This window comes from Phascolarctos cinereus, unplaced genomic scaffold, assembly GCF_003287225.1.
Source record: "Phascolarctos cinereus isolate Bilbo 61053 unplaced genomic scaffold, phaCin_HiC Scaffold_3;HRSCAF=262, whole genome shotgun sequence".
NCBI classification, from domain to species: Eukaryota; Metazoa; Chordata; class Mammalia; order Diprotodontia; family Phascolarctidae; genus Phascolarctos; species Phascolarctos cinereus.
In genome coordinates, this window is record NW_027555736.1 from 74,212,768 (window position 1) to 74,226,722 (window position 13,955).

General features: G+C 52.0%; 1 protein-coding gene across 3 annotated transcripts in view; it reads left to right on the top strand.

Annotated features, from left to right (window-relative positions):
• Positions 1-13,955, top strand: part of RRP12 (ribosomal RNA processing 12 homolog) — a 28,538-nt gene that overhangs the window by 12,547 nt on the left and 2,036 nt on the right. For 2 of the 3 annotated variants that reach the window (XR_002326504.2, XR_002326505.2), the window contains exons 13-34: positions 121-235; positions 1,069-1,211; positions 1,472-1,593; positions 1,684-1,748; positions 1,847-2,009; positions 2,362-2,516; positions 2,842-2,909; positions 3,180-3,273; positions 4,091-4,249; positions 4,409-4,489; positions 4,654-4,759; positions 5,099-5,206; positions 5,485-5,642; positions 6,541-6,632; positions 6,824-6,973; positions 7,069-7,238; positions 7,484-7,597; positions 7,776-7,825; positions 8,741-8,813; positions 10,447-10,508; positions 10,955-11,037; positions 11,204-11,482. Coding sequence is in view for 1 of the 3 variants with exons in the window: in XM_020996818.1 (XP_020852477.1) it covers positions 121-235; positions 1,069-1,211; positions 1,472-1,593; positions 1,684-1,748; positions 1,847-2,009; positions 2,362-2,516; positions 2,842-2,909; positions 3,180-3,273; positions 4,091-4,249; positions 4,409-4,489; positions 4,654-4,759; positions 5,099-5,206; positions 5,485-5,642; positions 6,541-6,632; positions 6,824-6,973; positions 7,069-7,238; positions 7,484-7,597; positions 7,776-7,825; positions 8,741-8,813; positions 10,447-10,508; positions 10,955-11,037; positions 11,204-11,300 (2,428 nt within the window). In the remaining 2 variants the exon portion in view is untranslated. Of the gene's footprint in view, positions 1-120; positions 236-1,068; positions 1,212-1,471; positions 1,594-1,683; positions 1,749-1,846; positions 2,010-2,361; positions 2,517-2,841; positions 2,910-3,179; positions 3,274-4,090; positions 4,250-4,408; positions 4,490-4,653; positions 4,760-5,098; positions 5,207-5,484; positions 5,643-6,540; positions 6,633-6,823; positions 6,974-7,068; positions 7,239-7,483; positions 7,598-7,775; positions 7,826-8,740; positions 8,814-10,446; positions 10,509-10,954; positions 11,038-11,203; positions 11,836-13,955 lie in introns of those variants that run through there. The other variant, XM_020996818.1, reaches the window with a different exon arrangement.

Consider the following 13,955-nt stretch of genomic DNA (forward strand, 5'->3'; position numbering starts at 1 on the left):
TGTCTCCTGCTCGGCCCCATTTCTTGGGCACTGTGACTCCGTCCAGACCAGCAGTGTCTGGTTACATCACTTGCTTGATGCGTTGAGGTCTTACCTGACAAGGCGCTTACTCCTTGGCAGGGCTGTGGAAGAAGGCCTGACGTACAAGTTTCATGCGGTGTGGGACTTGGTGTTGCAACTGCTCCGTAGCTTCTTTGAGACTTGTGGGAAGCAGGCTCACCTTATAATGAGGAGGGTGAGTTGGCTGGGTGCAGGCTGGGAGGGCTTGGTCTGGGGGTGCCATGTGTTAGTTCTGTGTAGAGGTAGGGAGGCTTGGGTCATCTGTTCTTGTAACGAGGACAGAAAGGGAGAAGAGATAGAGGTCTGCTTGGTCATCTTGGCTTCGGGTTCTTGACCTGAGGGCTTTGACATTTCAGAAAACAGTTCTTAAGGAAGTCCCTTGAGTAATGGAGACTCCTTAGCTAGCTTGGCTAGGGACCTTGACTGCCACCAGTCTACCTCATGTCATTGGAGTTTAGGGAAACTGCAGAAAAACCATGTAAGAGTCATAGGAACCTGGCCCCTGAGGGCTTCTTACAGGGGGCGACTTTTCTGGGGAATCATAGGGTTGAGTTTTTTAAGGTATGTAGTATTGTTCTAGGCTAGGGGTGGGCCTCAAAGTCACATGTGGCCCTCTAGGTGCTTGGATGTGGCCTTTTGACTGAGTCCAGGTTTTACAGAGCAAATCCTTTTATTAAGGGGATTTGTTCGTGAAGTTAGGATTCAGTCAGAGGGCTGCACTTGAGGACCTAGAGGGCCACATGTCGCTTCCAGATCACAGGTTCCTTACCCCTGTTCTAGGCCATTCCAGTTATCGGAGGGCAGCCTATTGGTAAAACACCAATTGAAAGAAAAGCAGGAAGCTAGTGGGCAGCAGAGCCCCTCGCAGATGCCTGTGGCACAGGTGGGCGGCATCTGGCCGAGAGTAGGAGCAGGCATGGTGGTGACCCACTTCTCAGCTGCTGGAGCAGGCTTCTCTCGATGGTCTTTGTGACAGGTCTTTTCTCTGTATTTTACCTCTTTCTCAAGTGCCTCCAATCCCTCTGCGACTTACGCTCGTCCCCACACTTCCCTCACAAACTGGCTCTGGACCACGCCGTGGGAGCCGCAGTGACCAGCATGGGCCCTGAGGTTGTGCTTCAAGCTGTGCCGTTGGAGATTGATGGCTTTGAGTAAGTATGGCCCTTGGAAGTAAGAGAGGGTGACTCGAAGCGGGGCACTCCCTCTGTGGGGGATGGATCCGTCCCCAGCCGGGAAGATCTTGTCTCTTCCTAAAGGCATCCTAGTGTCCTTTCCCTCCATGCTGTTCAGAGCAGTAGTAGCTAACGCTGGACATTGGCCATGGCAGTGACCCGGGTACCTGTTCCATTTTCTGCCAGCTGCCTGGCCGTCAGTTTCATGTAGTTGAGGGATGGTGTCTTTCTCTCTCCAGAGAGAGCTTGGATTTCCCTCGCAGCTGGCTGCTGCCCGTCATTCGTGATCATGTCCATCACACGCATCTGGGCTTCTTCACAAGCTACTTCTTGCCCCTGGCAGCTACGCTGAAGAACAGAGGTAACGACCTCTCTCTGAGAGGCGGGTTTGGTTATCCAGTGGGTTTGGAAGGGCCAGCCAGGATCACACATCTTGTTTCTGCTGCTCTAGCTACAGAACTGGCCCAGGAGGGGAGGACCATGGAGTCCAAAATCTATGACACCCTTCAGTGGCAGGTGAGATGCAAACAGTCCTCCATGGCTGGGGCTGGGGGCCTGGGAAGTGAGAGGAGCCACTCCCGTGGTGACACCATTTCTCTTCCTGCCCTCTCCAGATATGGACCCTGCTGCCTGGATTCTGTACCAAGCCCACTGACGTGGCTGCCTCCTTCAGAGGAATTGCAAGGACTCTGGGTGCAGCCATCAGCGAGCGCCCGGATCTGCGGCTTACGGTGTGCCAGGCACTGCGCACGCTGATCACCAGGGGTTGTCAGGCAGGTATGGTTTCTGCCTCTCCAAAGCCAGTGGCTTAGGCTGACCTGTCTTCCCAGGAAGCTCCCTTCTGCCCTTCTCCCCCAAAGAGTGTCCTTTTTTAAGGGAAAAGGGGAAGGGACTGGCCGTCAGGCTGAGCATAGCTCAGTGTTCATGCATGTCCCTGCTTTCCAGGAGCATTAAGGGCTCCTGGCCTTCCAGCCCGCCCTGGCTGTTTGCTCTGTTTCTACAGTGTCACCATCTGAAGGAGAAGACCTTGGCTTATGTGGGAGGGACCTCAGGGCTCCAATGCAATGGGTGTCTGAGGTTAATGAAGCTTATTCTATCCCCTTTTTGTGCTCGGTGGTCCCTGGAGCAGAAGTGGACCGTGCTGAAGTGAGGCGCTTTGCCAAGAACTTTCTGCCGATACTGTTTAATGTGTACGGGCAGCCTCTGGTGGATGGGGAAAGCACAGCTCCCCGGCGAGCCGTGCTAGACACCATTAAAACTTACCTCACTGTCACGGAGACAGAGGTGAGCTAGGGCTGAAGGACCTTGGAGGCATGGGTGGGTGGGCTAGAGGAAAGAGAAGAGGGCAGTGCCCAAGGGTTGGGGCTCGCTGGTTGGAGTGAGGCCAGTTCAGAAGTCTGGGGCTGTTTTCACCCCTTGGGGCCCTGCCAGGGCTTGGGGCTCCATGTGGGCATCGCTGGGCTAGGTTCTGAGTGGTTTTCTGCTTCCAAAGCCCTTGGGGTATAGGTTGCAGGTAGATCATCTCAGGGTTCATGGCTAGAATGGGGGCTGAGGGATGGGTTGTGGGGACCCTGGCTTCTCAGTATTACATTCCTCCATGGCTCTGCAGCTGGTGAATGGGTTCCTGGAGAAAGCCAGTGAGAAGGTGCTTGATCCTGCCAGCTCGGACTTTACCAGGTAAATGGGCTGGAAGGTGTTCTGTTTCCTGGTCTGTGGTGGATAGGTACATATCTCCTTCTTCAGGGCCTCCGAGACATGGAAGCCAGAGGAGGCTCTTTTCTGTGGAGCCCTCAGGGTTGTGAGGCAGGGCTGCTTGGGTTGGGGAGCCAGGACATATCAACACCGCCAGGTGGCCACAGATCATGTTCCTTCCCTCCCTCTGCCACTACCCCAGCTAGCCTCACATTGAACCCTACACACTGACTGTGTCTTTTTCTGCCTAAACAGACATTCTATCCTGGACTTGATTGTGGCCATGGCACCCCATGCTGATGAAGTGTCTATCAGTAAGCTGTACTATACAATCTGTCCCTATCTAGAGGTGAGCTTCTGCAGGGGCCTGCTTTCTGGAAGATGGCAGGGCTAGAAGGGATGAGGCACAGGAGCCCCTGACCAGGCTTGGGGAGGGGCTGAGGCGCAGGAACCACCTGACTGTGCCTGAGTCTTGAGAGATGAGGGATTCCCATGGGAAGGAAGGGAGCACCAAAATTAAATTGTGTTGTGGAGGCATCATGAAGTCTGACTTTTGCACTGTATTTTCACACAGACATTTGCAACACTTAAATTCCCCTAAAAAATATGTTTCTTGGGGACAGCTAGGAGGTGCAGTGGATAGAGCACCAGCCCTAAAGTCAGGAGGACCTGAGTTCAAATCCAGCCTCAGACCAAACACTTGACACTAGCTGTATGACCCTGGGCAAGTCACTTAACCCCAATTACCTAAAAATAAGAATTAAAAAAAAAAGTACGGTTCTTGACAATAGTAATAATAAACTTCCAAGTACTGTGATTGCAGCTGATAGTGTCACTTAACAGCCACTGATAGTTAACAGAGAGGAAGAACTTTGGTGGTATGGTTCTAATATTGTCTGTTGTATTTGACGCACGTTTTCTTGTCTTGTGTTATCTTTTTATCTTCTAATATTGTAGTAATTTGATAGAATTTTTTTGGTTCTGCTTTCTTTATTCTGCATTACTCCATACTGGTCTTCTGCAGTGTCTCTGACTTCATGGTATCTGACATTCCTTATGGCCCAGTAATATTCCATTATTCATGTGTTATAGTTCTGCAGTTGGGGAATATCTGAACAAACTGGTAAATGTTCCTTATTCCTGACCTGCCCATCTTTTCTACTTAGAGTAAGGAGCACACCATGCAAAAAAAGGCCTACAGGGTGCTGGAGGAAGTGTGTGCCAGCACGGAAGGTCCTGGAGAATGCTTTGTTCAGAACCACCTGGGAGACCTGAAGAAAACCCTCCTGGACTCCCTTCGGAGTACTGCCTCCCCAGCCAAGAGGGTGAGAAGCGTGGGGGCTGTGGCAGAGGTGGGAAGGGACAGGGCTCATTAGGGGTAGGGCAGAGGACCACTCGTACAAGAGGACCAGCTTGGGGCCATTGTACGGGAATGGGGGGGGGGCAAAGCCAGATACCCTGCTCAATTGCCTTCTTTCCTCTAGCCCCGTTTGAAGTGCCTGATTCATATCATGAAGAAACTGACGGCGGAGCACGAGGAGTTTATCACTGCCCTGGTTCCTGAGGTAGGGCCGTGAAGAATTGTGGGGAGGGGTGACCCTGGAGCGTGGGCCAGCAGAGGCCAGGCCCACTCTCACGGGCTCCCACAGGCGCCAGCTGCCTGGTCATTTCACGTAGGGAAGCCCAAAGAGCTATGGTCGCCATGGGTGACCCGGGTGGTCTGCTGCAGGTGATTCTGTGCACCAAGGAAGTGTCAGTGGGAGCTCGGAAGAATGCCTTTGTGCTGCTGGCGGAGATGGGGCGTGCTTTCCTTCGGTTTGACTCTGACCAAGAAGGTGAGCAGGGCCCTGTCAGTGTGTGGAGGGTCTGGGCTCATTGGCTTAGCGGGGAGCGGGTCTCAGAAGCATCTTTGTTTTCCTTGGATGTTGTTCTGGATGCTCAGCTGAGCTTTGGGCTGTCCTGGAAGATGAAGAACGGGAGGCTTCCTCTTCACGCTGGTCCCACCGAGCCCAGAGGCCAGAACTGATGGCCTCCCTAGTCTGAGGCCACTGTTTTACAATCACCGTTCCTTCACACAGAGGTTTGCCTCTTGGTCCATTGTGAGACCTGGACAGGAAGGAGAAAAGTCTGGCCTCACGTGGACGATGATCCCACTCTGGTTTCTGTTGTCGCAGCTGCTTTGCAGAGGTACCTGCTCCTGATCTATCCTGGCCTCGCAGGCTCCGTCACCATGATCAGCTGCAGCGTCCTGGCCCTCACCCACCTCCTCTTTGAGTTCAAAGGTAAGGGCTGTTCTTTCTACAGGGTACTGCTGAGGGGGAGAGCAGGTAGAAACAAGGAAAGGGAGGAGGTGGGTAGAATGTGATTTATATCTCAGTGACCTGGATGGTAGCAACACCAAGTTCTCTCCCCTCCGCCTCATTCAGAATGAGCTGGGCTTCTGACTGTTGTGTCTCCCAGTGGTTCATATTTTCCTCTCTCCATCCTCCCCGTGGCAGAGGAGGTGGTGGATGGGGAGGGGGAAGGATCACTGACGTGTAGATGGGGACCTTTGGTGCAGGTCTGATGGGAACAGACACCATAGAGCAGTTGCTGAAAAACGTGTGCCTGCTTCTGGCCTCCCGTACCCGCGATGTGGTCAAGTCTGCCCTGGGCTTCCTAAAAGTGGTGCTGCTGGTCATGGACGTGACCCATCTGGCCAGGCACCTGCAGCTCATGGTAAGTGCCAGCCTAGGCGTCATGGTGGTGTGGCTTGGGCGAGCCATAACCAAGCCTTGGGGTCCTGGCCTGCCTGTACGCTCCCCAAGGGACGACGTGGGCCACTCTCCTGTTCTGCCTGGCACCAGGACGTTGCCCTGGGTGTCACCTACCGGTACTGGAGAAGGTTCAGAAGAATCATCCTCCGTTTGGTCCCTGGACAGCCCTGCCTTCCTCAGGCATCTCATGTCCCCCATTTTGTCATAGGATGGCAATGTTAGGCTCAGAACAGATGGATCCTCTCATCTTATAGATGGGTGTGGCAGGCCTACAGTCCTGGTTGAATGACTTAGCTGGGATCACAGGCCTAGAACTCTGGTTCTTGTTGACCTCTAGCTCAGAGCTCTTTCTGTACGGACTTCATTTACCTACTTGTCCTCTCTCTGGACCCTTGCCAAGTCAAGTCAGTTCATCAGGTCCCTACTAGGTGAGCATTGTGTGCCCAGCATTGTGTGAGGGCTGCAGAAGAGACAGGGGTGATCTGTACAGTGGAATCAAGCGCAGTGTGATATGGAACTTAAAACCCAGTGGATGGTCCAGGAAGGACCAGATGACTGGGCTAGAGCAGTCAGGGCAGCTTCATGGAGGAGGGGGGTCTTGTGCTTGCTAGGGAGAAGGGATAGAGAACTTGGAGGGTGCCGTCAGGTCTGTTACAAGCCAACCGAGGCAGCAGGTTGTGCTCAGTAGTGCCTGCTTATGATGGGTGTGTAACAGCAGTTAAAGGGCACCATTAGTAGGGCCACCAAGTCAGGGTCTGAGAATCAGAACCGTCTGCTTGCAGTCTTAGCTGCTTTGGTCAGAGGCAGCCTCTTGACCTGCTGTCTGCCCTGAAGGTGACTTCGTGTTCCCACCCTAACAGATGGAAGCCATCGGGAGCCTAACCGATGATATGCGCCGCCATTTCCGAATGAAGCTCAGGAACCTGTTTACTAAATTGATCCGCAAGTTTGGGTCAGTGAGGACAGCTGGGCCGGAAGGAGGGACTGAAGGGGGGAGTTGGGAGGCAGTGAGATGGACGTGGAAGCGCCTTGTCTCTTGAGCCCAGACTCACTGCCCCCATCTCCTGGGGCCAGGGAGCAGGCGTGGTTCTGCTCCGGGGTGGGGGGGAGACACTGACTGGCCTGCCTTCCTTCGCACCTTAGATTTGAGCTGGTGAAGGGGTTGCTCCCCGAGGACTACCACAGAGTCTTGGTGAACATCCGCAAGGCGGAGGCGCGGTCCAAGAAGCAGCGGGCCTTGCAGCAGGTGTCCGTGGAAGAGGAAGATGGCTCTCCTCAGGCCAGAGGAGACAGGTAAGCCCACACCCAGACCCAGCTCTCCTGCCTGGGACATTGTTGCCAGCTCTAGGCGGGGGACAGGGCATATCCTTCCTTCCCTCTCTGTCTAGCATTGAAGAGATTTTGGCTGACTCGGAGGACGAGGAGGAGACCGAGAAGGCAGCCAGGGGCAAGGATCAGAAGAAGCTGGCACGACAGAGGAGCAGGGCTTGGCTGAAAGAGGGTGGTGGGGATGAACCCCTCAACTTCCTGGATCCCAAGGTGTCCCAGCGAGTCCTAGGTAAGGAGAAGAAGGCCTGCCTGCCATGGGGGTTAGAGGGTGGTCCTTGTGTGGGGGCGCCTCCCTGTCTAGCCCCCTTCACTTCCCAGACCTGGGCAGACGCTGTTCTGGGGACCTTGTAGAGCCCTTCTGTAGAGGTGGAGCACCCGGGGGGCAGGTGAAGGTGTGATGCCGGGAAGAGACATCTTGTGTCTGTGGGTTGTTCTCTCCTCATGCCTCCCCTCCTGTACACCCTCTCTCCTAAGCCACGCAGCCTGGCGTGAACCCAAAGAGGAAGGACCATGACTTCAAACTCAGTGCAGACGGGCGCCTGATCATCCTGGAGGAGGAAGAACAAGAGGAGGAAGAGGGCACAAAAGGTGTGTGGAAGAGCGACTGGAACGCCTCCTGAAGGTGGCTGCCCAGTGCTGTCCTGTCCCGTCTCCTTACCTTGGAGCAGGAGGGAGAGGAGAGGGAGGGGGGAGGGGGGCAGTGCACAGCCACGTCAGACGTCAGGGCAGCCCCAGCACCGAGGTGCCGTTTGTTCTTTGGCCCCAGGTGCAGCCGAGGAGATGACCGACCTCAAGCAAGAAGTGCACGTCTCGAGTGTGAGTGTCACTGCCATTGTGATGGGGGCACCTTGGGTCTCCTGCCTGCACTTGGCACGGCGAGAAGTTGTCTGCAGCTGGATCAGCTTGCACTGTCTAAAAGCTTCTTCAGTCCCAAACATTGGGGTGGCAGGCACGCTTAGCATTTTATGGCTGTCAATTCCTCCAAGGCCGCTATGCCGAGAGGGTGGAATTGTGCCTGGATTCAGACCCCAGGCCCCCTGACTCCCAATCGGTGCCCATTCCTCTGAATACCCTGCTGCTTCCGTTTCCTAGCATCGGGGTGGAGGGACAGGTGAACTGGGGGCCCTGGTGTATTTTCAGAGGGGTAGAGGTGGCCCTCTGTCCCTTTAGGAGCTAGAGGCAGAGGACAAAACTCCAAATCTGTGCTCTAGGAGCAGGAGGCCCCTTTGTGGTGTCGTTCTAGAGCTTTCCTAGAGCCCGGTGCGCATGCAGGGGTGCTGGGGAGTGTGCCTGCCTGGTGCTCAGCCACACTGGTGAATTGGTTGATCACGATGGTTTATATAACATGTGAAAAAGGATGTGTGCATGCATGTATGCGTGCGTGTGTGTACATGTGTGCCCTCTGAAGAATGTCTGTTCACTTATTTCTGGGATCAAAGCTCAAAGATTGGGAACCACTGCTCTGGAAGCCGCCCTCCCCTCCCTCATGCTCCCCCTCTGAGGGTGCCTCATCTTTTCTTTGTGTAGATCTCATATGTTACATGATTGTTTACATGCTGGTCCCCCGTGGGCTCCTGAAGACTGTGGTTTTCCTTTCTCTGTATCTTTAGTGCTTAGCCCAGGGCCTGGCATGTCAGCAGTGGAGAGGAAGCACTTGCTGACTGACAGACGAGAGACCCCAGGACCCTTGTGGTGGGTTCCTGGTCTGCTTATCTTCCTCTCTGTTCGCAGAAAAAAGCCCGAAAACTCAAGCTTTGGCAGGATCAGGATGATGAAGAGCCAGAGCCCCCAGCCCAGTACAAAGGTGAGAAAATCTTGGACCTCTCCTGTTCTGTCCAAGGGCAAGATAGCAGGTCCCTGAGCTTTGTTGGGCTGGTGCGAGAAGTGAGGTGGGGATATTGGGGAAAGAGTGAGGAAATGGGGCCTTTTCACACGTAAGTCCCAGGGCGCAGTGGTACCCCCGTGACCAAACCCCTCATTCCCACTGAGGCTGGCCATGGCATTCTCAGATCACCTGTAGGAAGAATTGGCTTTGTTTTTCCTCTCAATGGCACAGGCTCCTAGGAGTGAAAGCTGCCTTCCTTGGCACAAACCTTTGGGCAGAGGGCATCCCCATCTCATCCTTCTGCCCACTCTAGAGGCAGAGGCCTGGTATGTGAGGTCACCAAGAGGATCTCGCAGCCCATTCCCTATTTGACTTCCTGTTCCTTGGGGGCTGTTGCTGAAAGAGCAGTGTTCATAATTGGTTGAATTTTGCTTTCTCATCACCTTAAGTTAGAATTTTGAGGATGCTTTATTCTCGTTCTTAGTGGCCTCATGGTATAGCAGAAACAGGGTTAGAAAATAGCCATTAGAAAATAATTAACGAGTCAGGAAAGCTGGACTCAGGCCATGCCGCCACTGACCCTACATGAGTCACCCTTCTTCTCAGGGCCTTGGTTCCCTATTTGTGAAAATGAGCAGCTTGGCCTGCTAGTATCCTGCATGGCTTGGGAATTGAGTGACTCTGGGATCCCACGTAGCTTCTTCCAGGCCCCAGAATGAGACCTGATCCTTTTTAAAGGGACTTTGTGGATTGGGCTGTGGTACAAGGTGACTAATCCTGAGTTTTTAGAAAGTAAATGAGCTGCTGAATCAGTGGTAGGACCTTGGATAAATCATTGAGAGAAACTGAAGCCCTAAGAGAGGAATAGGGCTTGTTCTAGGCTCCTAGACATAGTAAGAGTCAGAGCTGGTACTTAAACCCAGGCCCTCTGATTGGACAGAACAAACATTTATTAAGTACCTGCTAGGTGCCAGGTGTTGTGCTAAGTGCTTTATAGACATTATATTCATTTGTTCCTCACAACACCCTGGGAGGTAGGTGCTATTATTATTTTGTAGATGAGGAAACTGCGGCAGACAGGTGAAGTGACTTGCCCAGGGTCACACAGCTGGTAAGCGCCCGAGGCCAGATTTGATCTCGGGTGCCCCCTGACTCCAGGCCCAATGCTCTGTCCTTTGTGTGGCCGGCTGTCTCTCTAATTTTGAGTATACGGTTGCTTCCCTCTAAATCACCTGCGGTGTCTGCCCCATGGGGCAGGTAGTTAGGGGGTCAGAGGAGACGCCGAGGCTTCATGCGGATATGAAGTGCTGCTGTTGATTGGATTTTTAGAGGGCAGAGAATCGGTGTAGCGATGGTCACGGCAGGTGTTTGGGCTTTTGGGTTTTGTTGGCATTCAGAAGAGCCAGCATGTGAAAATAGTGGTTCCAAGTCGGCAGAGTACGGTCCACCCCGCAACTCCTCAGTTGAACCTCATTGTTCATCCTTGGTTCTTAGGGCAGAGTGCCCGCTGCTGCTTGTGCTGAGCCCTCGGCAGACGCCTTCTGAATCCAGCCTCTGGGGAGAGGCGACTGTTCTGACTTTGTCCTCAGAGATGCTCTTGTTCTCTTTCCAGCCGGAGGTTCTGGAATCCACCGCCCGCGAGGCAAGAAGCCTGGGGCTGATTACAAGGCTAAGGTGAGCGCTGCTAATGCACAACGTCCATTGGTGCTGATTCAGGATAAGTGAGGTTAGAGAAGGAGAAGGGAGGACTGTGTAATTCTCCTGGGGATGATTTTCATCTTCGTGCACCATTGGCCTCGTCACCTTGGTTGGCCAAAGGTCACTGCCAAAGTGCAAGGGTGAGAAGGGCTGCCCGGTGTAGTGTCAGGTGTGGGTTCCTGAAAGTGTTTGACTTGCCTGGAGAGGAGGAGGGAAGGGAGACCGGGAGGCAGGGGCTCCTGAGTGCAGACACAAGTAGAAGGGAGAGGAGCTATGTGTCAGCTGGAGAGCTGGAAGCCCTGGGGTCATCCTGGGCAGAAGGGGAAGCTGTGCCTGGAAAGGGGCAGGAGTTCAGGCAAGGCTGAAAAGGGGCTCGCGGGCTGACTCTGGTCCCCGATGTCTGTTTTTCTCCGGCTGAGCAGAAAGGAAGAGGTGACATGAAAAAGAAAGGTCACCTTGACCCCTACGCCTACATCCCCCTGAACAGAGCCAAGCTCAGTCACAGGTATGGCCCAGCAGCCAGACTGGTGGGTGGGAGCGGAGCGTGGCTGGACCCCCTGGGTGGAGGCCCAGCTCTTACTTCTGAAGACCTTGATAACAGGAGGAAGAAGACAGGGAGCAAAAAGCACTGAGTGAGGGACTTAAACATTTATATGTCCTTGGCTTTGTAGGAAAAAGGCGAAGATGCAAGGACAGTTTAAAGGCCTGGTGAAAGCTGCCCAGCGCGGGGCGCAGGCTGGACACAAGAACCGAAGGAAGAAGCGTTGAGCCTGAAGTCCCAGAGTCCCCCGGGGTCGCTGTCCTGAGCCTCGTTTTCACCGTCTGCCTGCTGTGGAGTGCCCATGACTTTGAACGTGCTCTGGAACCAGGAAAATGATTAGAGAATGACCCGATGGGACTAGACGCTGATTCCAGAGACTTACCAAGGCCTGAGGAAGTCCTTTGACCTGGTAAGGGTGCCCGCCAAGAGGAATCCTTCTCGCTCTTGGTGTCTGGGAGAGTGGCCTGAGTGTTCCTGAATCAGGTTCATCCGGATGACTCTAAATATTGTTTAAAGGGCCGAGGGCCCCAGACTACAGATGGTGATGCCAGGGAATCCATTGGGTGGGTTTCGGTGGTTGAAGCTATCTGAATTTTGGGGGCACAGTGTTTTCCTGATCACACTGCAGCTGTTCAACGGCCTCAGTGTTGGGGCAGTGTGCGTGTATGTATGGACACCTGCTTTGCTGGTCATACATTGACCAGAAGACTGTACTACCCTGCACTGATGTGCATTAAACTTGGGCTTGCTGAATACCCTCAATCAGAATTGCTTTATTTTTTTAATCACAAACTTTTTGGTTAATATTTATTTTGACCCAGCAGATATATCCCAACAAACAGTGCTTTCATTTTTGAAGGACAGTTAAATGAAGCCATCTAAAAGAGGGATCGCAAGAGAAAAGAAGAAAAATTCCATTTAAGATAAGGCACATGAAGCATCTGGAAGTTAAGCCACCTAGACAAAGACAAGTCTTAAATACAACTACAAAGCAGTTTTGATAAAAAAAAAAGATGACTGGAGAAAGAATGAGACTTGTATATACTGTACCATTCTTCCCAGGAGGATTATTTGTCGAATTAGATTAAATAATTTTAAAATTCATTTGGAAGATTAAAGGGTCAAGAATACCAAAAAAGTAAAAAGGAGTGGGACTTGTCCTTAGCAAATCTCATACTCTGCTATGAAGTTGTACTTTCCAGAACTGCGTGGTGCTGGACAAAGTAGAGAAAAATGAGTCAGCAGAGTAGACAAGCAAGTCATAGAATAAATCACAGTACCCTTAACTGGGTCATTAGGTCAACAATGAACTCTGTAACAGCAGATAACGTTTATATAATGCTTAATATGTGCCAGGCAGTTGACAAATGTCTCATTTGGTCCTTACAAAAATCCTGGGAGGTAGGTGCTACTTTTATTCCCATTTTAGAGATGACAAAACTGAGGCGCAGAGAGGTTAGGTGACTTGTCCAGGGTCACACAGGAGTGTCTGAGGGCAGATTTGAACTCGGTTCTTTCTGACTCCATGGCTGGGTGCTATATCTATTTTTCTACCCAGCTGCCCCTACGAGGTTAATGACCTACAAGGGAAGGCCCTGTGTTCACCAATACCACCTGGGAAAACTGGAACCATGGAGTCTGGTGGAACATGGTTTTAAATCAAAATCAGAATGCCACAATGAGTTCTAAATGGACAAATGATCTAAGTTTTTTTAAAGCTACATTTAAGCAAAGTTGGAAAACAAGCTCTGTCTTTCACAATTTTAGGTTAAAAAAAATTCATGATAAGACATGCACTATAAGGTCATGAAGCACAGTAGGGGTGATAATGTATGAGATTTTTTAAAACTTTTGCACAAAAATCAGTGCATTTAGAAAGATAGATGTGAATTGGAGGACTCTGTAATTCTCCTGGGGATGATTTTCATCTTCATGCACCATTGGCCTCATTACCTCGCTTGGCCAAAGGTCACTGCCAAAGTGCAAGGGTGAGAAGGGGTGCCCGGTGTAGTGTCAGGTCTGGGTTCCTGAAAGTGTTTGATTTACCTGGAGAGAAGGAGGGAAGGGAGACCGGGAGGCAGGGGCTCCTGAGTCCAGACACAGAGGGGAGAGGAGCTGTGTGTCAGCTGGAGAGCTGGAAGCCCCGGGGTCATCCTGGGCAGGAGGGTCAGGCAAGGCTGAAAAGGGGCTCGCGGGCTGACTCTGGTCCCCAGTGTCTGTTTTTCTCTGGCTGAGCAGAAAGGAAGATTTCCACCATCTCTACAGAGAATGTATGTGAATCTCTTCAGAGCCGTTGCCTAATAGACAAAGGGCCAAAAGATATGCAAGCACCAATAATCAGCCAAAAAGTACCCAAAAAACCCAAGAGGGGGCAGCTAGGTGGCGCAGTGGACAGAGCACCAGCCCTGGAGTCAGGAGGACCAGAGTTCAAATGCGGCCTCAGACACATAATACTCACTAGCTGTGTTACCCTGGGCAAGTCACTTAACCCCAATTGCCCTCACCAGAAAGAAGAAACAAACAAAACCCAACAACAACAAAAAAACAAAAATCCAAGAGAAATGTTCAATAAAACAAGCCAGAGAAGGAGGGAAAACTTGATGGAGGGACTCTGGGGAGATAGGCACAGTTAATTCATTGCTGGTGCATTTGTTCAGCCATTCTGGAAGTCAGTTTGGAATTCAAAATTGTCAATGCCCTTGGAGCAAGATTTCCACAGGGACTATATCACAAGGAAGTGTTGGCAGCAGTAAAATGTGTGCAAAAATGCTCTTAGCAATATTCCTGATTTTTAAAGTAGCTTTGGGATAGTGTCTACGTTGTTTTGATTTTTCCCTGTCCCCCCTACCCCTTTAAGAGGAATCCCTTATGGGAAAGAATTC